A 25,434-nucleotide genomic window follows, 5' to 3' on the forward strand; every position below is an offset into this window, starting at 1 on the left:
TTACAGGTCTCTCTTGGTCTCCTCCTGCTGCTTATTAGTGTCGCAGCAGGACTTTTATCATTCCCTTTGTTCCTTGGTCTTTACTGGCTTTACTGGCTTGAGCCTTCCTACCTTCCCACACTCCGTCCATTCTCCTTTTTCCTCAAGGTTCTCTAGAAGCTGGTGTTCCCCAGGGTTCTGTCATTAATCTTCTCACTCTGCATGTACTTTTCTGGATTATTTTACTTCTGTAGCCTCAGCCATCACCTTTTGCTGATGACTTTCCAAGTCTCTCTTTAGAACTGAACTCCTAACTTTCATTTTCAATTTAAACATGCCGAATTAATTATTATTTGTCCGGCCACACCTGACAATCCCATTTCCTACTTTGGTTAGTGATATTACTTAAAGTTAGAAAGTTCAAAACAACTCAAGTAAAAAGGCTCAGGAGAAATTTACTATCTGATATTTTCCCCAGATTAAGCTATTAGTGAATACAACAGGATCGCTAAATGATCAAGTAATGTATTATGTAACATAAACCAGAGGTTAGAAGCTGGGAGTTCATCTATTCCTAAAAATGGGGAGATGTGGCAACAATGAGGTACAGCTGGGAAGGGTGCAGACCCCACTGTATTAACCTTAAGGATGCCAGTTTGTCCTAGCCCTCATTTTCCTTTGTTATCTGACTTTTGGTTTATTTCATTTACTTACATGACTTGCTTCATTCTTGTGAGCATGTCTTTGTAGACCCTTGAGTTTGCAACCCCCGATAAGACATAGGTACATGACGGAATTTAAAGAAACAATTCTGTGAAAGAGGTAGAAACTAGGTTGACTTTATTTATTTTGAAACTAGGCTGACTTAAAGAGTGTGGATCGACAAAGAGATGATGGTAGAATCTATCAGGAAAGAAAAAATAGCTCAAGCTAAGGCAACACGGAAGGAAAAGCACATGGTAATATGGAAACTAGAAGCCCTCCAGATTTTATCTAGAAGCAGCAATCAGCAATTACAGAATCCAAGGAGAGACAGTGTGGCATAATGCTTTGGAATTAGATTCAAATCCCAGTTCTACTACTTAATAGTGAAGTACTAAGCCAAATCAGTTAAGACGCCTAAATTTTTGTTTCATTAGCTATTGAGTTACTTAACATTTCTTGGTTTAATGAAATATAATAGCACAGTGAGTACTGAACAGTTACTAATTCTCTCTCTTGACTTGTCTAAATTCACATAGCCTGTGGGGAGTCAGAACTCTCTTTTTTCCCTCACTCTGGCCAGGGTTATGTTTGCTTTTAAATCTCAAAACATCAACTACTAAGAATAACCTTATTCAGACAAGAAGGGTCATGTTGTTAGAATAGGAGGCTATGACATTATAGAAAATCAGAATCTTTAAAGGTATTAAATTTCTTAATTTTATATATAGATTTCCACTTATTTTTAGTAATTATGTGTATGAGCAGTTTTATCTTAAGTGACATTACACAGTGAGGTACATCAAAACAACATCAAGTTTCTTATAAGTTTAAAATCTTCTGAAATGACAACTTAGTCAAATGTTTAAAAATCCTGCTAGGTTATAGAGAGTATTACATTATTTAGGTGGCTGCCTCCTGACAAGGTCTAATGCTCGTTCTTTGTAACAAAAAACAAACTTATCAGCCTGCTACTATTTCTGAGAAGCTGAGTACTATTTTTTCAGTATTCGAGTTAAAAGATCTCTGGCCAGCAGACTAAAATGTTTGTTTTATAATTGCCCGCTGGACTATGATAGTTTGTTTCCAGATGGTGCCCTTCCTTCAACCTGCACACAGTCTCTCCTTGTTCGGAGCTATTCAACCTCCTGCTGATCCCACTACCCCCACCCCTATTTAAGGCTACAGAGAGGAAATCCTAAGGAGGAGACTTCCCCCCCTAGTCTCCAGCAATTTTTTGGTGACGTAATATGTGGGCTGAACTTGAGTTTACTGAGAAAGAGAGGGAATCACTATTCAAGGGTACTGTATATACAATCTGGGTCAGCTGCAGCTGGTTACTGCATTTCTCCATGTGGCAGACAGAGCAAAGCCACAATGCTTTCTCTGCCGGATTAACGACAGCCCACAGACCAGAACTTCCACTATACTACTTAAAATTACATAGGTGGCTTGTCAAATTCAATTGATGAGTGTTGTAAGAAGAAAAAGAAGTTCGTTATTACAGCTTGGATTCAACGGTCCAAAACAAAAATGCAATTGCCATTAAAGTCACAGATGAACAAACTTCTACACTGATTTTTAAAAGCGAGAATAAGAGCAGCAAGTTTCTGGGTCTGCTTTATCAACAGATGCATAAAGGTATTTTAATATTTCTTGTTTTTATTTAAAAATTCTGTATGTCAAAATTTTATATTTGTAGAAATTTCAAAATCTTTTATTAAACAAAGAATTTATAAATACACTACAATTTATCTTAGCTGAAAAAGGTTTTCTTTTGCACCTTTATGTAAAAACTGGTCCTTATGTACATACTCTGTGGTGATTGATGCATTATATGAGGTTCACTTTAATAACATTTGGTGTATATGCTTACACATCGGTAGATACGTGCTTGGTTTCAGAGAACAAGTACTTTAGTGACACTAGAAAGAAATTTTAACAAGTAACAGATTAAATGTATAAGGCTGAAAACACAGTGAGTAAAAACAAAGGGATACAAACAAAAGAAAACAGCTGTAAACATGAGTCTCTCTTCCTGCAGTTATAGTGTGTAAGTTTATGCATACTGTTAGAGATCTTAAAGTATAGCTACAAAACACAGCTAAGAACATACAAAATTAACTTAAAGGCTTTAGAACAATTCCCCAGTTATAGCATAACCCAATATGAAGCAGAAATTTTGTAAAGATTATAGGTAAGTCTATGGTATCTCTTGCAAAAACTCAAAATTGTAACTAACTTTCCAGGTTTACATGCAACAGGAATTTAACTTGGGTCACACACATTAAAACTGCTATAACTAGAATTACTTAAAAAAGCAAAGTTATTGACACACAAAAAAACCTAAAACTTCATAGATTAGGATTAAGGAAAAAAATAAAATGTGACAGAAGTATTAAGTAGTCAGCAGTAACAGTAGAAAATAAGAACCCAGAAGAACCAATTACTTAAATACATGATTAAAAGACCAAAAATACATAATACTTTTAGATAGACATAATTTTGGTAACCATACATATGAGGTTTCTTTCAATATTCTACCTGAGGGCTTTGTTTAATTGTATTATGAGAAAGAACTGTTAAAAATAAAATTACTAGTTACCAATAGTTAGCTTTAACATCAAAGACACAAGTTTTTTATGATTTGGGGATTTTCTGTTCTTTTAAAAAACTAAAGGCATTAAATGGTAAGAATCTTCAACAAGCAAATAATTGTAAAGCTAAGATTTCTTCAACTTTACTTACATGTCTTTTCCTTAAAGATTCAAACTCTAAATCCTGGGAGGATCTCTGTTAAACATATTTTACAAGAAACTGATAACATGTCCATGCAATACTGCATCTGAAATACTCTCATCTCTCTTTCTGTTGTTGTTGGTTTTTTTTGCTATGAAAAGTGCAGGACCTCATTCAACCTCATTTCTTACTGAGTCCTTAGGCAAGCATTTAATCTGAAACCCCAAACACACAGATAACTATCCCTTTCTTAGATGTCTCCAGGGGATGAGATTGTTCTCAAGTCTTTTCCCAGAATATAATTCACAATCTAGAAGTACCTAAGGTATCTTCAGTGCTTCATAAATTTAGGTTCATTGCCTCATGCTATTTTCGGTGCGTGAGATAACCAGTTTAATGCCTCTATGCATTTACCATCTGAAAGGAAGTAAATCCTGATTTTTATTTCTTCTCTCTACTAGCTGGCAAATGTAGCAACTATGAAGAGAAACAGTACTAATAAAATTAACCCAAGGCATGGAAGACTTTTTTTCTTTTTTTCCTAAAAACAACCAAGCAAAGGCACAGATTTAAACTTAAGTATACTGTAACTAATTTATAACATTCTCTTGGGACCTAGGAAAATTTTAACATATACAGAAAGGTTTTATGAGGTAACACAGATTTATAGATCTTTCACTTTTAAAACTGAACGTGGTGGGGAAATACTGAAGTTTTCAGAAAATGTAGTAGTAAATGTATTTTTAAAACCAGTTCTTTACTCATGACGTAGCTAGTCTACTTACTTAAGAAATGTGGCTCCTTATTCTTCTTTATGTGACAACTAAGTCATTACTTTTATAATATGGGTAAGGGAATTATATTTGCTTAAAAGAAACCTTTAATTGCCTCCTTTAAATACTTAGGTCAGATTCTCTCATGGTACACAAGGATTTATCTTACGACTTAATCGTATAGGAGCCCACAAAGAGCTAAGGCAGAACATACTGCTATTTCAACTTTTCACGTTTTTGTTCTTTCATGACAACACTGACGTAAAGTCACAATAACAGTCTTGGATTATATGTTCTTAGTTGTTCTATACAAATCTGTGTCTGGTAGGAAACACAAGCTGTTCAAATCAGAATACTGTTTATGAAATTCTACTTGTTTGGAAGTTTCATGATAGGTTCTGAATTTCCCTTGTTTTGGTAGCTTATGTCATAGATTACTTAAATAATTTTATGATCTAAGAGTTTCCATTCTATTATTAAAGTGAAATGAGTGAAGTTGAGGACTAGCTAAGTTAACTATGCAGGAGAAATACTACACATTTGAACCAGGAGGCTGACGGCTTCTACTTTACTGTCCTCAGTTTTTAAAATAAACCACATCTAAATTCCATGAATCTGCAAATATAGCAAGAAATCTTTTATTGGTTTTTGGCATAAGGAACTCTAGTACAATAGCAGTCCTTTTCTTATAAAATAGACAGATGATGTTTAAGGTCTAATTTTCTACTCATGTCCGAGGCAAAATATACAAACAAAAAACTAAAAGTATTCATCCAAGTGTGCTTTTGATGATCACTTAGCAAGAGAAGGCCTCTGATATAAATAAGGAATACTATTATGCTCACTCCTCCTATCTTACGTTAGCAATAGAAAAATACTCCACACTCCACCCTTTGCTTATTTTCACTCTCACTCCACCTTCAAAACACCAAAGGAGACATGGTTTTAAAAAGTAGTGGTCATCTTCGTAACTGCAAGTCAAAGAGTCCTTATTTCACTGATTTTAATAATAACCTTTATTTTGGGGGAGGGTTCATACTTACAAGTTAGATATATATCAACTAATACAACACATACAGAGGAAAAGGAATGACAGCAGAAAAGCTTGGGATAGAAAAATGATGGAAACAGAGCCTAACAAAAATGATTCCCAAATACCTTTTCATAAATAAGCAATGGGTCAATGTAAAGAGATACACACCAGGAAAAGACTGAAAAACGAGAGACACAAAGTTAAGGCTCCTCTGTAGTTACACCACGACTAGGATAAAAAACACAGGTCTAGCAAAGTTAGGAGAAGATCAGAATCACATTTGAATGCCAGTGTTGGCTTCTCTGGTACTTTATCTCTGTGTAAAATGGTATACATTTATTTCACAGTGTTGTTGTGAATGCAAATATATTGTTAACATGTATTAAGCACTACATAAATGTGAGGGACTGTTACGGTATTGGGGATAGAAAATAGAATAGAATATGTTGCAATGAACTCTGTGGAGTCTCTGCCTACATTCAAACTCTGGTGCCATCTCTTAGAAGCTGTGTGACTCCGGGTAAGGTACTTAATTTCCAGATGCTAGTCTTTTGCTGAGAATGAGGACTGTGACAGTCTACCTCAGAGGGTTGTAGTTACAAGTAATGGACTTAACGCATGTAAAGGGGCTTAAAATAATGCCAAGCGCCCCGTAAGTATGAATGACTGTTATTACTGCATTGCTATTATTAATCGTAGGCATAAACAACTTGGGACCTGACTTCTCAAATCAAAACACAAGAAGTAGGGTGGGAAGTGGTACACTAGAGTTCTTAGTGTATCCACTGGTGTCCTTCAAAACCAGCAAGCAGGAATCGAGCTTGTGACAGAGGGAAGGTGGGCCATGTGCCGCTCAGCCTGCTGACGCACCCGACAGAGTGGCACGTCCTACCCGTTCTACTGCTACCACTCCTTAGGGAGGGAACTCGTGAGAAAGAAGCAGCTTTGGTTCGTAGAGCGAGTTCTAATGTTTCCTCTAGTGTTTCTACAGAAATTGCATTATAAGGGACAAGAATTTCTCTGTCACAGCAAAATTGAAACATTTCAAGCACACATGTCAGCAATACGTGCCACTGCTATAAACACTGACTGAGGAGCCGGGGAACCTGAATGCTTGACTGGGTTCTAATACTATCTATTTGTGTGGTCTGGGCCTTCAACATGCACATGGGTGCAAAGAGGTTCTTTTTTATTCTTTAATGTTTATTTATTTTTGAGAGAAAGAGGGAGAGCACATGTGAGCGGGGGAAGGGCAGAGAGAGAGAGAGAGGGGCAGGCTCCAGGCTCTGAGCTGCCAGCACAGAGCCTGATGGGGGGTGTGAACTCACGGACTGCAAGACCATGCTCTGAGCCGAAGCCGGACACTCAACCGACTGAGCCACCCAGGCGTCCCAGGTGCAAAGAGGTTCTTGAATGAGATGGTCTCTAAGGCACTTTCCAACTCTAACAATCATATTCAAATATAGAGTTTCTTTCCTTGGTAATGGTTAAAGAAAATTATTGAAATTTTACTAAAATACAGTTCAGTAGAACCTGTTAGAAGAATGAACCTGCTAAATCATACGTAAACTTAGAACATATATATGATTATGGTTTAGAAAACATAACTGCCTACAATAATGACTGTAAACATTCCCTCATTCTTCAACTTGTCTCGAATCCTAAAAGGACATGCTACAAAAACTAAAAATATGATGCCAAAACTTTCTGGTTTGAGATTTGCCTCAAAATGTTTCTTTGATAGATAAAAAAGATATTTATTAGAGAGGGCCAATTTAACTAAAACCGAATATACATATAAAATAATGACTAGTAAAGTCACTTGCTATTAGCTTTCATACTAGTTAGGGAAGAATATTTTAATTAATGCCTTATACACATTGTGTATCATTTTCAGAGTCTTAAGACAGTAGAGTAAGCTTTTCAAGGGTAAGAAAAGTGTCTTATTAGGGTCTCAAAGCACCCAAGAACACTAATAGTATGCCATTGCAGACAGTGGGCACTCACCAAAATGTGTGCACTGAGCTGGGGAAGAAAAAGTATTACAGTGAGGTGATAGTTGGGAGAGTTATTCTCTGAAACCTAAACAAATGCAAAGGCATCGTGGTGTTGGATTTAACAAATTAATAAAATTAATTCTGGCCCAATTAATAACACCAATAGATACTCGTTTTTTTCCATTTTTTTTTTTTTACGTTACTGACTTTAAAAGTAGGTTAATATTAATTCTTTTTACTTTTTTTTTTCCTTCACTGGTTTGTTTTTTTACAAAGACTTTATACAACCTCATTTCAAAATGAAGGCTTTTATTTGGACCCTAAGTGTGTTATTCTTCCTACTAATGGGCATTGGACATTGCAGAGGAGGACAGTTCAAAATAAAAAAAATAACCCAGAGGAGATACCCTCGTGCCACAGATGGTAAAGAGGAAGCAAAGAAATGTTCATACACATTCCTGGTGCCTGAACAAAAAATTACAGGGCCAATTTGTGTCAATACCAAAGGGCAAGATGCAAGTACTATTAAAGATATGATCACCAGGATGGACCTTGAAAACCTGAAGGATGTGCTCTCCAGGCAGAAGCGGGAGATAGACGTCCTGCAGCTGGTGGTGGATGTAGATGGAAACATTGTAAATGAGGTAAAGCTGCTGAGAAAAGAAAGCCGGAACATGAACTCCCGTGTTACTCAACTCTATATGCAGCTATTACACGAGATTATCCGTAAGAGGGATAATTCACTTGAACTTTCCCAGTTGGAAAATAAAATCCTCAATGTCACTACAGAAATGTTGAAGATGGCAACAAGGTACAGGGAACTAGAGGTGAAATATGCTTCCTTGACTGATCTCGTTAATAACCAGTCTGTGATGATCACTTTGCTGGAAGAACAGTGCTTGAAGATATTTTCCCGACAAGACCCCCATGTGTCTCCTCCTCTTGTCCAGGTGGTGCCACAACATATTCCTAACAGTCATCCGTATACTCCTGGACTGCTGGGGGGTAATGAGATACAGAGGGATCCAGGTTATCCCAGGGATTTAATGCCACCACCTGATCTGGGGACTTCTTCCACCAAAAGTCCTCTCAAGATACCACCAGTAACGTTCATCAATGAAGGTGAGTTACCTCTTACCGTTAAAAATGGAAGCATGAGGTTAGTATGTTTTACGGTTTATGAAACAATGCACACAATAAATGGCTTACTCTTTGTTTTGGTGACGTAATTATACACGAACATTTTTGTTTTCTATTAATCAAGAATTGAACTTAAATACATCTCTCAGGTCTGAGTCTAAGAGTTTCTAAAAACCGAGTATTCTGTGAGAAAAGTATTGTCTTCCATCCAAATTCTCACAATCTAAGTTACCAGCATTAAGACAGGAATGAGTCCATAATCCACTTCTAACCTCTACAACCCCCCATCGGCCTCCAGCTAGATCATCTAGCTGCTCAGCAATCCTTCTGTTTACCTCTTGCTGCTCTCCCCATTTTCCTCCTCTCCAAAAGGAACATTTAAAAATTTGCTTTCACTCTCCTTAAGCCTCTCATTACACCTCCTCCTTACCTCTGCTCTCAGAAATGTGTCATCTACTCCTGCACTGAGATGAAGTCTACTCAGGCCCTAGGTTCCTTGTTTCTTCCCTATTTTGGAAACATCTACACAACACCCATGCCTTCTTGCCCTCAGTGTTAAGAGGAAAAGGTATCCCTTCTACTTTCCAGGGCTAAACAAACTACAATTTGTATCTTATACCCACATACGTATAATTACATTTTCACTATGGTTAAACAAAACAAAACCTAAAATTGATCCCACTATCCCTACCTCTATTTCTTAATTTTGTTCCTTCTTCCATTCCTCTTCCCTCCCTCCCTCCCTCCCTCCCTCCCTCCCTCCCTCCCTCCCTCCCTCCCTCCCTCCCTCCTCTTTCCCTTCAGTATTGGTCACCGATCTAAGTGGCCAGAATACAAAGATAAATAATTCATCTTTATTTCAGTTTAGTAAGCTCACTGCTAATTTTCTGAATATTTTACGTTTATTTTACCCCTGCAACCATTTTGCCATAAGGCATTCTCTTGAATTCTTTAGAAGTTGATTTGTTTCCTTAGAGTGGAAAGAAAAGTCCAAACGCCCCAAAGTAAAAAGATTAAATAAATAGTTCATTCACTTACTGAAAAGGCAGTACATAAAAATGTATGTAGACTATGGAGTGATTTTAAACAACAACACAGAGAACAAAGACTGGAACGCGTATGTCATAAAGTATGTCTCTGCAGCAGTGGCCCCCACTGCTTTCTTGGGGCTCCACTTCAGAATATTCTGACTCTTCCTACTTCTCTAAATTCTTCATTTGCATCTCCTTCCTTCTCTATATTTAAAAAAGTTTTCCTCAAGATACTCTGTTTTGCAGGTTTCACACACCTTCAAGGCCGCCAAGTATCACCACTGCTCAGGCGACTCCTGCCTGGGGCTCTCCCTCCAAATTCTAACCAATGCTCAGTGTTTGCATCTGGATGTTCTACCATCACCTCACATGGTGCTGCTTCCTCTCCTGAAATGCCTTCTCCCAGTTTCTCTCTTGACCTGGCAGATTTTAAGGCTTAAGTAAAATAATACCTTAAATATTACACATTCCCAGATTCCAACAAACATCTAAATGGCTCTTTCCCCAAACTGCTGACTTTGCCTTGAACATGTTTTCTGTTATCACATTACACTAGAGTTGTTTGCATGTTGGTCTCCTGGTAGACTGAATGCTTCTGGAAGAAAGTGAACTGTCTTTTCATTTTACTGTCTCAAACATCTAGCTGGGGGATGCCTGGCTGGCTCAGCTGGTTAAGCCACTGACTCTCGATCTCAGGGTGGTGAGTTAGAGCCCTGTGTTGGGCTCCATGCAGCGTATGAAGCCTACTTTAAAAAAAAAAAAAAAAAAAAAAAAAAAGAGCACCTGGGTGGCTCAGTGGGTTAAGCATCCGACTTTGGCTCAGGTCATGATCTCATGGTTCATGAGTTTGAGCCCCGTGTCTGGCTCTGTGCTGACAGCTCAGAGCCTGGAACCTGCTTCAGATTCTGTGTGTCTGTCTCTCTCTCTGCCCCTCCCCCACTCTCACTGTCTCTCTAAAAAAATAAACAAACATTAAAAAAAAAAGAGAACTCTCAGTATTCAACAGTAAGAAATCGAACATCTAGGTAGGATCAAGTCTTGGCACATTGTGCTCAGCATATTTTAAGCACTATGATAGATATTTGAGGAATAAATGAATGAGTGAATGAATGACTAAAGCTTAAAAAATCTTTTCCCCAAGCTAGCATTTTCCTTTTAAAATAAGTAACTTATTACAGAAGTAATACATATTTACGGAAGAAAATCTAGAAAATACTAACAAGCTTTTAAGAAAGTTTCGCTAGATAGCCAATAGAAATAAACAGGGGCGCCTGGGTGGCTCAGTCAGTTATGCATCTGACTTTGGCTCAGGTTTCAAGTCCCTCATCGGGCTCTCTGCTGACAGCACAGAACCTACTTTGGATCCTCTGTCCCCTGCTCTCTGCCCCTTCCCCGCTTGTGCTCTCTCCAAAAAATAAACAAACATTACAGACAAAAAGCAAACAGAAATAAACAAAAGTTAACCAAGACTTTGGTAATAGCCTTCAAGTCTTTCTTATTTGCCCTTCCTGTTAAACATGGTAATCAGTATTCTTGCAGCTTTAAAAAATAATTTTGTTCTTTTTCTTTCTCTATGATTATACCCTTAGGATAAATTCCCATTAGTAAGATTGGTGGGTCATTTGATTTTGATTTCTCTGTTTTGATTTCCATCACTCCCTATTTCTGAATTTGTTTGGCCCATCTCTGACACTTGCCTCCTGCCCCACATACCCAGTCAGCTCAGTTCTACCCCTGCTGCTTTTCCATCGTTCGTGGACTTGTCCCTCATTTCTATTCAGAGCCAGAACTCTAACTTAGCTCCCAATTATCTATGGCAGCAGCTAGAGGATAGACTTCTGGGTTATCAGCCGTGTAACCTCAGGGTGTGGGGTGAAGGTGGGGCGAAACTGCTCTGTGCCTCGGTTTCCTCATCTGTAAAATGGGGGATAATAAATGTAATTACCTCATAGAATTTAACATTTGAGGAGTACTTAGAACAGTGCCTGGCAGTCAAAATGTTAACTCTTACTAGAAATGGTGTAATAGCTTGTCAATTAGCCTAACTCCATTTTGTCTCTCCATCAAAATATATTCTATATTGCCAACAGATCTTCTGAAACTACCACTTTGATCACATCACACTTCTGCTCAGCAGTTCCATATGACACACAGAAAATGTGCATTTTGCTTAGCCTGGGTAAGAACAATTTCCTCCTCAAAACAATCTTACTTCTTTAGCTTTCCTTCTATTAAGTTCCTTCATAAAAACCATCTGTTTCAATAAAATGAATCAACTCATTGTCTTTGAAATATTTTCCATGCTTTCTGCCTATCAAATTATAAGGCTCAGACCAAAATAAAATAAAATAAAATAAAATAAAATAAAATAAAATAAAATAAAATAAATAGCAACTCCTCCTTAAAGTCCTTGCTGACTTCCTCAGGCTTAAAGTGATTGCTTCTTTCCACAAATGTTTCTTTTCTCTGTGACATAAAGTATATACAACATTCCTTATACTCCCTCTTGAATTATCAGTTATCTTTACAGGTACATATAGTACTTATATACACATCTAAATAAAATGTCTTCTAACTATAATATAAGCTCCTTCCTAGTAGATGGATATTGTCTCTCACTTGCAGATGCTAAATAAATGTTGGCTAACTTGTTACTACATTTTTACAGAGCTTCTTAAAGTTTTCATTCCAAAGACCTTCATGAAAGTACTTTTGATACATTGCACTAACAATGTATTAACTAACGCTGTATTAACTAACAGCCTGTTAAGAATATAGATATCAGGATTCATTCAGTTTATATTGTTTTAACACTCAGTAACAACAGGCTAGAACACCATTATGTTAGGTAAATGACGATCATTACTAATATCCCCACACCCTGTGATTTCCAAAGCAAAGATGTGTACAAAATGATCCACTGGGTATAGAAAGAAAAAAAATACGTATTTATTTTTGATATTCTTTTAAAAAGTGTATGTTTTAGGTAAGCTTTTAATGTTCGCAATTTATCAGCATAATAGTTTATACATTATCACATATAAATAAATATAACTGAAGTGTGTAGAATTTTTTTTTAACTGATGGAAGGTATAGCCACGTAGGTACGGAGATGAACACCATGGAGTATTTTCTGTGAGTGCTGAATCTTAACTGGATGGTATCAGTTCTAGAAGAAATTATTATTCATATATTCATACACTGATACATTAAAAAATGCTTACACAAAATGAGCTGTATCACTTCTAGATTTTATTATACACTGAGCTGTAGTGTAAGAAAAATCTTTTATTTCAGAATTAAATCCCATGTTAGGGATTTAGCATATCAAAAGTCCCATTTAAAAGACCTCTGCTTTAATAAAACAATGGTGTTTATATCCTTAATAAACTAATCCCTAATGTAAAATTAAGGGCACACATCATTTTTTCTGCTATTCACTATTTGTTATTATAAGTAAACATTAACTTTTTACTTATTTCATTCTATAAATGTTGGTCTTTGATATCCAAGGAATAATTAGCTACACCGTAAGAATGTTCATTAGAACACTAATGAACATATAAGGGAAAGCACACAGAGTTAAGAAAGCCTGTTATCTTTGTTATTGACCTTGGGTAAGTCACTTTGCCTGACTGTCCTGTTCTCTCACTTGTACAATGAGAGTGCTTGTTGGACCTGACAATTTTAACATCCCTTTCTAGTTCTAATAGTCTATGATTCCTATAAAATATAAATTACTCTGAGCAACAATAAACAGACTTGCTATTTTCTTTATATATAAGGTACTAAAATCTTTGTTCACAGTATTCTTATCAGACTGGAAAATATGTTTGAGCTTTTTCGGTACTTGGACAAAAAGGGCAAAGATGGATGGTTCTTCTGTACTTACATATACTTCTGGCAACAAGATGCTCTTAATAACCGTACACTACATGTAGGTACATAGTCTGGAATTCTAAAGTCTCTAAATGTATAATGCATATGCATTAAACTTGTTTCAGCCAGTCACAAAAAGTCAAATACTGTATGACTGCACTAATATGAGGTGCCTACAGTAGTCAAATGTGCAGAGACAGAAGGCAGAATGGTGGCTGGAAGAACAGGAAAGTCTGTTTGATGGATAAAGGGTTTCAGTTCTGCCAGATGAAAAGAGTTCTGGAGACTGGCTGCACAGTAAAGAGAAGGTATGAACCGTACATTTAAAATGATGAGTTGGTAAACTTCGTTGTGTGTATCTTACCACCATTCTTCTAAAAAGGTGTTTTAATGACAATTTTATATTTTAGGTTATAAGAAAAATGTACCTCCAAAGAACAAACTTACTATGAAATCAACACAAATAATGCAATAACTCTGTTAGATTAAAATTAATTATCTCCAGAAACATTACCTTCCCTCTACCATTAAAACAAAATGTTTGGGAATATAACTGCACACCTGGCAAACTGCTATCAATAAAATTCTTAACCGTTAATGTTATTCACTGACGGCATTTTGGGTTAGTCTTTTATAAAAGAAAACATTGCTCTTTTACAAATGGTGTATTTATAAAAATAGGTTTATTCCTTGTAAGCAAATGGATTTGAGAAAGTTCCTTCACAGTGTATTAGAGCATAGCTATCAGGAAACTTGGGATTCTGGCAAGGCTTTTTTGTTGCCTCTTTTGTAAGAAAGATTGTTATGGTAATTTGTGAGGTGATGCATATGAAAACACTTGGTGTATGTATGGTCTGACCATCATTAATTACTCCATTTATCTGCGCCCTCCCCTACATGTGCCTTGCTTTGCCATGTATGGGAACATAAAAGGTAAGCTTAAAAAGTTAAACATAAAAAGCAGGCATTAGAAACTAACAATACGCTTTTTAGTGGATAAAACTTTTAATTACTTATAATGCTTCTTACTGGTGTATTTTAAAGATGCAATTGCTTTCAGTGGAATACTTAGATTAACACTCTAAAAAAAAAAAAACTAAAGGAACCTGTTTAGACAAAGGGGCTATTGGAATAGGATTCTTTTTTACCAGTTATGAGAAACAACTTATAATTCAAAAATAAAAGCTCAGATTGCTAAATGCATTTCATTTTTTAATTCCATTTTATTTTTTAAGATTCAAAAAAAATTTTTTTTTTTACATTTGTTTATGTTTGATAGAGAGAGACCGAGCACAAGCGGGGGAGGGGCAGAGGGGAGGAGAGACAGAATCCGAAGGAGGCTCCAGGCTCTAAGCTGTCAGCACAGAGCCCGACATGGGGCTCGAACTCACAAAGTGTGAGATCGTGACCTGAGCTGAAGTTGGACGCTCAACCGACTGAGCCACCCAGGAGCCCCTATTTTTTTTTTTTAAGATTTAAAAAAATGCTTTTTATTTATTTTGAGGGAGGAGAGAGAAAAAGAAAGGGAGAGAGAAAGCACACATGTGAGCAGGGGAGGGGCAGAGAGAGAGAGGGAGAGGGAATTCCAAGCAGGCTTCGCACTATTAATTAGTGCAGAGCCTGACATGGGGCTTGATCTCAGGAACTGTGAGATCATGACCTGAGCCGAAATCAAGAGTCAGATGCTTAATCAACTGAGCCACCCGGTGCCCCCACTAACTTTTATTTTAAACTTACAGGTTAATAAACATAGTAATTAATATTTTTAGAAGACAGAATCTATTATTGCTTTAGAAAGTATTTGCCCCAAACTTCCCATTCGGAAATGCTATAAAATGTATTTGTCTTATACTTAGCTCACAACCCAATTAAAAAGTTTACCTCTCAAAAGATTTTACTTGATGACCAATTATTTGAAGCTCTAAAGTGATTACCTTTTTGTCCTGTTTCTTTTGTCACAAAGAGCAGGATTAAGACAATGAAAATAAATGAGAAATTCAACAACTTCAAAAAGGGAAGAAAGCTTTTCCTTTTAAGCAATTAGTTTCTTTACAGAAAAAAAAAATGGGTATATTAAAGATGGTTCCCAACAAAGGTATATTTAAAGTATGAAAAAAAATTAACCCACTGTTCTGTTCAAAATATGGGTTCTTAATGAAAAATACGTGTTGGGAAATAATGTGGCATGACTGGTCAATATTTTTCTTTCTATGAATCAGATCTATTAACTGGAGTTTGTTAGCCCTATACAAACTTTAATCATCAAATAAACTGAGGAAGAGAGAGACTGGTCCTTCAAATTCAATGTACAGAACTCCAGTTTCCTGCCTTGAGAAGAATCCAGTTGTGTCAAGAAAGATGAAGACTCTTTCAAGATTACTCAATGCAAGAAAAAGGTTAATAAAATTCCTATTTTAAAAGAAAGGTACTCCCAGTCTATACCCTTTGTGAACCATTCTGAACAAATTCCTGAAAGATATGTTAGTAAACTTACTTCTGATCATATACAAACCTTCAAGTTAAATTTGACCTCTCAAAAATAAAGCTATTACTTTTCTTCTAGTCATTTAAGAATTCCTATTAGGCAATGACTTTTGTGGAAGAGAAAGCAGTAAAACACTTAATAGAAGACTGTCTTATAATCAAACTCTAGAGCAGAAAGTAAATAACACATACAAGTAATAATGAAAAAATATTTCTGCCAAGACCAACAATATATACTGGGCTAAGACAGGTTAATGGTTTATTTGTAAAAAATAAACACAAACAAATACTAAATTCTAATATTAACTATCTTTACCAAGGAGAAAAAAGTAGCTAGAACACTACTAATTTTAGACACGTTCTAGAAAAGGATTTCAACTAAATTTTCCTAAGATTTTTGATCAACTAAATCTAACAGGCATCTGAACTGTAAATATGAAGGCCATCACCAAAAAAGTGGGTTGAAAATTAAAGTTAAAGGTAATTTTAATATTGCATAAAATGAAGTCTTATCAAATCAAAGCTGGATTTAGAAAACCCACAACTCTCCAATTTGTTTAAATATCCAAGGGCCTTTTAAGTCGCAGAAAAGAAACAAATGGTATTTTACAAATATTCAGTCAACATTCAACACCTTGATGTTTCTAAATATTTTAGAGCAATTCAAGTAACCTAGTGAAAGTCAAACTTCTGAATATATACTTAAATATAAAATGTAATTGCCAAAACTATAGTCAAATGAGTGCAGAGCAAACATTTACAAGGATGACATTCATAAAATAAACAATACAAAGGTGACATTTATAGAATAGACAAATTTCTGAAATGAGGGAATATTTATGTGGACTGCAACAAGACCATTTTATGTGTGCATTAACTATAATAGAGTTTAAGATAAGAGCAATGTTCCTCAGATATCCTTGACTATTGTGGAAGTGACAACTTCAACTCGATAGTCTACCTCAAGGGCTCTAAGTATCACCCTTGGCCCTTTACATTTCAGGCATACAAAACTTGTAAGTCCTCTGTAACCTCAAGCTCTCTTCTGTTTTCAGTTCTCAGCTCAGGTTACTCATGGGTAGCCTTGATCAGACTCCTAACCCCCACACTCCGAGCCCAAGCTCTGACTCAATTTTCAAAACTCAGCTTAGATACAGGTAGACTTTGATCTCTTTTCTGTAAATCCGGGTTAGTTATTTGTTGGCCAGTATTCCCAACTGTCCTGCATAACTCCGTCAAAGTATTTGTCATGTTGCAGTGGAATTCCCTTTTTGCTTGCCACTTCCCCCACTTCCCACTTAACTCTATGGTTGCGTCTTTACCTCTTGAGCCTAAACTTTCTAGCCTGTCATAGATGCAGAAAAGAAACATATGGAAAAAATGCAGAACTGAGGAAATTCTGGAAACCACTGTGGCTACTAGGGATCATGTAGCTCAACAAATATTTGAGTGCCTAGGTGGGCTTGAACTATGGATGCACAACTAAAAGATACAGTCTTGGCCCATGGGGAGTTGTAGGAGTAAACAAATGAATATAATATCATGCATTACACAAAATAATCTAAGAATGGACCTGGAAATTAGACTTCACTTTTCCTTCAATTTTGCTCCTGCATATAAAATTCCATAGATTTCATCCTATCTGAATTACAACCTCTCTATCCTTCTCTGACTTGACTACAATGCATGCTTCTGAAATGTTTAGTAGCTCATATGTGACGGATAAAAAAGGAGAATAATATCAGTAAAACAAAGAGGTCATATTGGTTCATTGGGATTTTTTCCAAGCTATTTTAATGTTTTGTGTCACAAGCATCAACAGCTGAATACAAAGTATGTTAGCAGCTAATATTTGCTGTTATTTTTAGTGTAACATTTTACAGAACATGAAGTTTTTCAGGAATACATTATTTTCTACAATAGAAATGACTGTACATTCACCTTTGATTAGCCATATTAAATTTATTAATTAAATAAGATACATATTTATTACATGAGCAACTGCTTTTTTTTCAAGGTCTGCAATGAAGGAGAAAAGAAGGCAATTAACAAGTTACTCATGATGACTACTCTCTAAAGCACTGTGTTAAAAGTTCTGAATACTTTGTAACTTAAATTCAGTAAATGATAAGGTAGATAATATAAAAACAATTCACACTGAATTTTAATGGAATGTGATCAAATTTATGGCCAGTCTAATAAGCTCAAAACATTATTTTTTCACAGTCCTCCCTACCTTAAGAACCTATTTATGAGCTTTCACAGACTAATCAATATCCTCATGAATATAAAAGCAGAAATTCCTTTTTATTATTTTTTTAATTTATTGATTTTGAGAGAAAGAGAGAGGCAGAGAGAGAGGGAGAGTCCCAAGCAGGCTCCACGCTGTCAACACAGAGCCCAACACAGGGCTTAATCTCAAACTATGAGATCATGACCTGAGACTAAATCATGAGTTGGACATTCAACTGACTGAGCCACCGAGGTGCCCCCGAAAGCAGAAATTCTTAGCACAATTTTAGCAAATGAAATCTAGCAATACATAAAACTAGTAATACATATGACCAAGTCAAGACTATCCCAGCAATAAGGTGGTTGGTTTAATATTAAAAAATAATCACAGAATTCACCTACTAACAAACAAAAGAAAAACCCTATTATCTCAGTAGATAAAAACAGCTCCTGACAAAACCCAAAATCCATTATGATAAAAACTCTCAGCAAACTAGGAACAGAAGGGACAAGAATTTTTAAAGTAGATATTACAGCTTAAAGGATATGTTCATAATGAATGCAAGATTAAGAAACTGCAGGAGAGAAATAAAAACTACAAAAAAAAAGAATCAAATTTTTTAAAAGAATTAAAGAATCCAATACCTAAAATAAATGTAACCCAAGAAAGGGAGCATTAAGTCTTTCCAGGTTCTCAAATTTTTTTACTAGTAATGTATAGTGTTTATAGTTATTGTATCATAATTTCAAAAAGTCTGAAACAGAAATATCAACAGAACATAAAAATGTGGGCTAGAGAAATATATCATCTATTGATTTTGTGTGTGGTTTTCAATTTCCTTGTATTTAAAGTGTGAAGGCAAGTTAATTTATTTACTTAAAAAAATGACCGATAGCCTACTAATAGTTAAAACGCTGATAATGTAAAGTCAGAAGAAAAACAAAAATAGTCTCCATCCTCAAGGAGCAATCTAGAGGAAAGAGTTCAGTCTCTAAGAACCTCTTCTAATGATGCAATCGTATAACTACTTATTTAATGAGATGACTCCTTCCCCAGTTAGCCCAAAAGGGTCCCTTTATACACCGGTACAGTATAGATAACACATTTCTTAAAATTTCAACAATCCTACTTTCATTATAGTGTATGAGCTTTACTCGACTAAACTCTATTCTCACCTAATTTCTAAAAATTGCACATGTCAAAATGTAAACATTTCTAGTAAAATATAAAATGTGATGACTGGAATTTCTATACTTTTTTATTGTTGTTCTAAAAGATCTGTGGGGTAATTCTTATTTCTGAATCACTTAATATTTTTACATCCTTATAAAAAAAAACAACAAAGGATCAAAACACTGGAGAATGGTTCAACTAAAGAAATGTTCAGTAAAACTTAGAAGCAATCTTTCTTTAGATCCAAAAAAATGTGGAAATCACAAGTTCAAGAGTCAGACACTACAAAGTATTTCACAAAAATGTTCTGTCATTTTAAAAGATACGAAGAACTTACTAGTGGATTAAAAAACAGGGAGAGAATCCGTTTCTCTCCCTATGAAATAACACGGAAGCAAATGTAGCCAGTAGTTCAGAACATGGGCCCTGGGGTTAGAAAGAAACGGGTTTAAGTCCAAGGTTTATTACCTTCTAAGATACAGGACTTTAGTTTCATCTATAGTTAACTGTTAACTGTTTCATCTATAGGACATCTGTAAACGATCACAGGGTCACTGTGTAGACTAAGAAAATTACTGTTAGTCATATAAATTGAAACAATTCTTTAGAAAGGCATTTTGCCAACATTCCTGAAATGCATTCATATGGACTACTGAATGAGGGAAAAAGTTAACAGATTCTGTAAGTTTGGGAAATTCTGATTTATTTCAGGGCCTCTTAGTCTTTAATATGTACATGTACACTGTGAGTTTCCAAAAGGGTAATATAATACTTAGCAATAATAAAACTTATTTGACCATGGTAGGTGGTTTTCACGAAGTACCTTAAGGGACTAGTGTGTTCAAGTGAAATCAAATTTTGGAAAATGTAAACTGGGTACAATGAAGAGCCATAAAAGTGTTCACACCCTCTTGATCTAGCAGATCAATCCCACAGCATTTTTAAAGTAAATATTTGAAAAAAATGAAGCCAATAAGAAGACACTTTGTGCACCTTACAATAGCAAAAATCAGATGGAACTTCAGTATCCAATGACAGAGTAATAAACAATGATATACTAATGTTAAAAATTGTATATTACAGCTACTATAAGTGCTAGAATGAAGACTGTGGTCCCAAGGAAACGGTCTTTTTGTTAAAAGACAGAATTCAATTTTCTATGTGTGTCAGAATTACAACAATATAAAAATGTATGCATATGGACAAAGACTCCTAAGAACAGTGGAAAATGGAACAAGTTAATGTTCCAGATAGTGGGACTGGGGTAATCCTTTATTTAGTTTCTTTAACTTCTATGGTATTGTGTATACAATAGATAAAAAGTTGTATTGTAAAGAAAGAATAAAGGTAAGACCCTAGACTAAAACTATTTTAATAAGGCTCTATTCCTAGTAAGTTTCCTGGTAATCAATGATATTTTAATTATAGGACCATTCAAAGACTGTCAGCATGCAAAAGAAGCTGGACATTCAGTCAGTGGGATTTATATGATTAAACCTGAAAACAGCAATGGACCAATACAGTTATGGTGTGAGAACAGTTTGGATCCAGGGGGTTGGACTGTTATTCAGAAAAGAACAGATGGCTCTGTCAACTTCTTCAGAAACTGGGAAAATTATAAGGTAAATCAGTGATTCGGACCTGGGAGAGAGGTGGAGCAAAGCAACTCTTACAATGTAGTCATTCTAGGAAATAAATAAGATACACAGCTGAGAAACAACTATCCATATGTTTTTTACTATCTACCTTTGTGAAAAAAAAAAAAGAGAATTCTCATCTCTAGTTTCAAAGTCAAAATTAAAAGGTAAAAAGGAAACTAGAGATACACTTTAAAATGTCTCCTTTCAGTCTGGATCATTTATACATGTATTTAATTCTTAGCAAAGACTACTGCTAATTCCATTTTCTTTTTTCAAAAATTTTTTTTTCAACGTTTTTTATTTATTTTTGGGACAGAGAGAGACAGAGCATGAACGGGGGAGGGGCAGAGAGAGAGGGAGACACAAAATCGGAAACGCTCCAGGCTCCGAGCCATCAGCCCAGAGCCCGACGCGGGGCTCGAACTCACGGACCGCGAGATCGTGACCTGGCTGAAGTCGGACGCTCAGCCGACTGCGCCACCCAGGCGCCCCCTCTTTTTTCAAAAAAATGTTTATTTATTTTGAGAGAGAGAGGGAGAGAGAGAGAGAGAGAGAGAGAGAGAATGCAAACAGTGGAGGCACAGAGGGAGGCTCCACACTCAGAGCAGACCGTAGTCCACTGTGGGGCTTGCTTGATCCCATGACAGTGAGATCATGACCTGAGCTGAAATCAAGAGTCGGATGCTTAACCGACTGAGCCACCAAGGCACCACCACTAATTCCATTTCCTAAGAAGACAACTGCTTTTTTGTTTACGATCACATTTGTACCCATCAGCAGTTGTATGTAAGCACTAATATAAACTATAGAACTCAAAAAAAATGACTCTTTCTCTAGGTTAAATTATCTCAGATAATCATCCCCCCATGTTTTAAATTGGTTAACACCAGACAACGGCGCTGTTGGGAAGTAATGTACACCCAGACATACGGGACCAAAATTATTTCTCAATAATTTCGATGTTTATCATGCTAGGAGTGTATAGTATACACCCTTCAGTCTAAGGATGGCAGATGAGTGCGATTATATTTTCTAGATGGTTAATACTTCATTCAAAACTGTGAAGTAACATGTGATTACTCACTTTTAGGTGGCATTTTACTGGCAGCTAAAAATGAGACATTAATATATCCATGTCAAAAGTTGTGTAAATTTCCAAACAAGTAACCAGGGAGAAAATCCCCAACACAACCTCCTTGAAAATACACTTAGTGTTAAGATCAGGTTTGCCGAAACTTACGCTGTGCTGCACACCTGCAATGGTGAATGCTTACTGAAATAGGACAGTTCATGGATTTTTTAAAAATAATCTACAATTTTTCCAAGGTGGAACTTTGAAGATGACGGTTTTATCCTGATATTTAATTATAATAGAGCTAAAGAAGACAATTTGCTCTACTATCATTTTTATTGAGTGATCATAAAAATGTCAGATATCCTTTTTGTCTGACTATAGCAGGGGACAGTTACATATATACCTTTAGAAAAAAATCTGGCTCTTTGTACGAGAGAGATTAGGAATCCTTTTCAAGAATCTGGCTAGTTCACTAGTTAATGTTTTTAGTAGCTAGGAATAATGTTTATTCTGTTTTGCCCTTATACCTAAGGTTTGAAGCTAGATGTATAAATAAATATGGACAAACTAAGAGAAAGAAAAACAAAAAAAAAATGACTATGTGGGGTTTATAAAGGTCAGGTGAGCTATTAAAATGGAAATTCACATTACTGCTTAAATGGCAAATATTTTTATGTTATCAAATGTTTGAAACTTATCTATAAAAAAGTTTACTATCCCTGCACTTATGTTTGTACTCATGCTGTTTGTTTATTAACAGAAAGGGTTTGGAAACATTGATGGAGAATATTGGCTTGGACTGGAAAATATCTATATGCTTAGCAATCAAGATAATTATAAGTTGTTGATTGAATTAGAAGACTGGAGTGATAAAAAAGTCTATGCAGAATATAGCAGCTTTCGCCTGGAACCTGAAAGTGAATTCTTTAGACTACGTCTGGGAACTTACCAGGGAAATGCAGGGGACTCTATGATGTGGCATAATGGTAAACAGTTCACCACACTGGACAGAGATAAAGATATGTATGCAGGTGAGTAAGAAAAAACTGAAGTGTATTCTTTGTAGAATCACTACCTTCTATGTATTACACAGAACCTTGCTATTACAGTAGACACTACTAAAAATCTTTCCAGAAAAGTAATTTTGGAGTCAGTCACAGGGAATATAAGCTGCTGAAAGGTTGGTTATCTCTTCTATAAGGCAATCCCAAAGTGTGAATGAACTCTGTGAAAAATAAGGTTCTGTCATTCTAACTTGGGGGTGGGAGGGTGGTGAGGAAAAAAACACTCATTCCTTTGGAAATAAAATTCTCTAATGCCTAAAATTCATAACTACTAACTAATCACCTACCACATGCCAGGCACTGTTAACAGATGCTAAGGATACAGCAGTGAACAAAGTTCCTGCCCTTCTAGAGCTTATTCTCTAGGAGACAAAATTATTTGTCAGGTGGTGACAAATACTCTAAGAAAAATAAAATGGAGTGAGAGAACAGTGAGTGATAAGCAGCAGGAGGTGGGGTGGGTGCTATTTTATACAGAGTGGTCAAGAAAGGTTACTTTGAGAAGGTAACATCTGAATAAAGACCTGAAGGGAGCAAAGGAAGCAAGCCATTTGGGTACATGGCCTTGGTAAAGGCATTTCTTAGCACTCACGTGAAGGGGAACAGTAGGACTGCAACAGCAAAAAAGCTTTACTCAGAGAAGTTAATATTTGGTTTAGGAAGAATCATTTAGGCCATCCAGAAAACAGAACTCTTCACATTAGTTTTCATATACTTCTGCCTTTTTAACCCAGTTTTGTGGCCCTGATAAAGAGACATCACCCTGCAAAATCTGTTTTTCTGTTCAGCTGTATCTTGGCAAGCAGTATATAGGTCTCTAAGTTTACAATGGCAGAAGAGGGAAAAAGGAAGATATAACCAAAGTATATCCCATGTTTACAGAAACACATTTGGCCACTGGTAGTGCTATTCTAATTTACATTATTTTGTGCTTTTTTGAGAATTCAATTTTCCCCAACTTACTACTTTAGCAACTCCATACCTTTCCTTCCCAATTCTGCATTTTATTCCTCTTTCTCTCATACAAACAAACGCTGTTTGTGTTTTATTTACCCTGCTACACAGAAATTACAATTAATTACAATTAAGGTTAATTCATTGTTAAATTAAAATTTAATTTAATTTAAAAAAGCAATGGTAAGCAAGCAAAGGGCAAGGTCAAAAAGGCAATTCAAGTGATCTTCCAAGTAGTTGATACTTCAGCAACAGTAAAAGAATGAAGAAACAAAACTCTAAAGACAAAGGTAACTGAAATCAGTAAGAAAAACTCAAATTATTCCAAAGGTAGAGTAAGTTTTTCATGGTTTATGGAGTACCACGCTTGGAGAAACTTTTACTTTGATACTGTATTTTCTTCCTCAAAGGAAACTGCGCCCACTTTCACAAAGGAGGATGGTGGTACAACGCCTGTGCGCATTCTAACCTAAACGGAGTGTGGTACAGAGGTGGCCATTACAGAAGCAAATACCAAGATGGCATATTTTGGGCTGAATACCGAGGCGGGTCGTACTCTTTGAGAGCAGTTCAGATGATGATCAAGCCTATTGACTGAAGAGAGATCGCCTCCAACTTAAATGACAGAGAGCTCTGCCCTTTTCAGTTCCTAAAAATGTAAATGTTACATGTATATTGTTTTGCACAATTCATTTCTACAGACACAGTTTTAAATGAACTTACCGTAACTGTAAAAAGGGGATTTATGACTATAGTTTCATCTTTCCTCAATATACTGCAGAAGATTATTTGTACCCATAATCCTATTTTTAAAATTATATTGACTAAACATAGGCAAAGTTTGTTTTATAAAATGTAAATATTTGCCACAGTATATAACAAATCTTAGCTTTATTTTAAATCAAAATTGAATACATGTTCAAGACAATTTATTTAAAAATTTTATGAGATTGCTCTAACTTCCAATAGAAAAAATAATTTTAAAATTTCAGCCAAGTAATACGTTTTATTTATAAAAATATAGACAGGAAATTAGAGAAAACTCTAGTTTTGCCAATAGAAAATACATTTTGCATTGAATAAAAGTTATTTCAAATTCAATTTGTGCCTCTGACATGAAATGGTTAGACCGAAATCCTTTTCCTTTTATTTTGAGAGAGAGAGAGAAAAAGCATGCACAAATGGGGGAGGGCCGAGAGACAGAATCCCAAGCAGGCTCAGCACTGAGCATGGAGCCCAATATGGGGCTCCATCCCATGACTGAGATCACGACCTGAGCCGACATCAAGGGCCAGATGCTCAACCAACTCAGCCAACCAGGCGTGCCCCTTGAACTCCTGCCAATATATTTTGTGCCAATTTCCCCACCCCCCCGCCAAATTAAGTGATCCATAGTATTTACGTATTTTAAAAAATAATGTATGTAATGTTTAAACAGTCAAATTTACAAAAAATGGAAATTATAAATGATTTTTTCAATATTGTCTTCACATGATTTATTGGAACACCAAAATTTCCTGAAATGTATTTATATTGTT

The 25,434-nt window shown here is 35.8% G+C and overlaps 2 protein-coding genes across 7 annotated transcripts in view; one reads left to right on the forward strand and one right to left on the reverse strand.

The window, feature by feature from the left end:
- Positions 1-25,434, reverse strand: part of RALGPS2 (Ral GEF with PH domain and SH3 binding motif 2) — a 170,167-nt gene that overhangs the window by 45,390 nt on the left and 99,343 nt on the right. The window lies entirely within an intron of this gene.
- On the forward strand, positions 1,851-24,997 carry ANGPTL1 (angiopoietin like 1). Its single transcript, XM_025921205.2, has 5 exons — positions 1,851-2,322; positions 7,500-8,345; positions 20,592-20,785; positions 22,639-22,909; positions 24,307-24,997. Exons 1-5 carry the CDS (start codon positions 2,313-2,315, stop codon positions 24,492-24,494), a joined length of 1,509 nt encoding a protein of 502 aa, XP_025776990.2. The 5' UTR covers positions 1,851-2,312; the 3' UTR covers positions 24,495-24,997.

The sequence above is a fragment of the Puma concolor genome, chromosome E4 (genome assembly GCF_028749965.1).
Source record: "Puma concolor isolate L17-30 chromosome E4, mPumCon1.1.hap2, whole genome shotgun sequence".
NCBI lineage: Eukaryota > Metazoa > Chordata > Mammalia > Carnivora > Felidae > Puma > Puma concolor.

Bases quoted from the DNA above. Each gene is read 5' to 3' on its own strand.
- ANGPTL1 (XM_025921205.2), top strand. The intron at 8,346-20,591 runs GTGAGTTACCTC...TTTTAATTATAG, and splicing joins AGTAACGTTCATCAATGAAG to GACCATTCAAAGACTGTCAG. The intron at 22,910-24,306 runs GTGAGTAAGAAA...TCTTCCTCAAAG, and splicing joins AGATAAAGATATGTATGCAG to GAAACTGCGCCCACTTTCAC.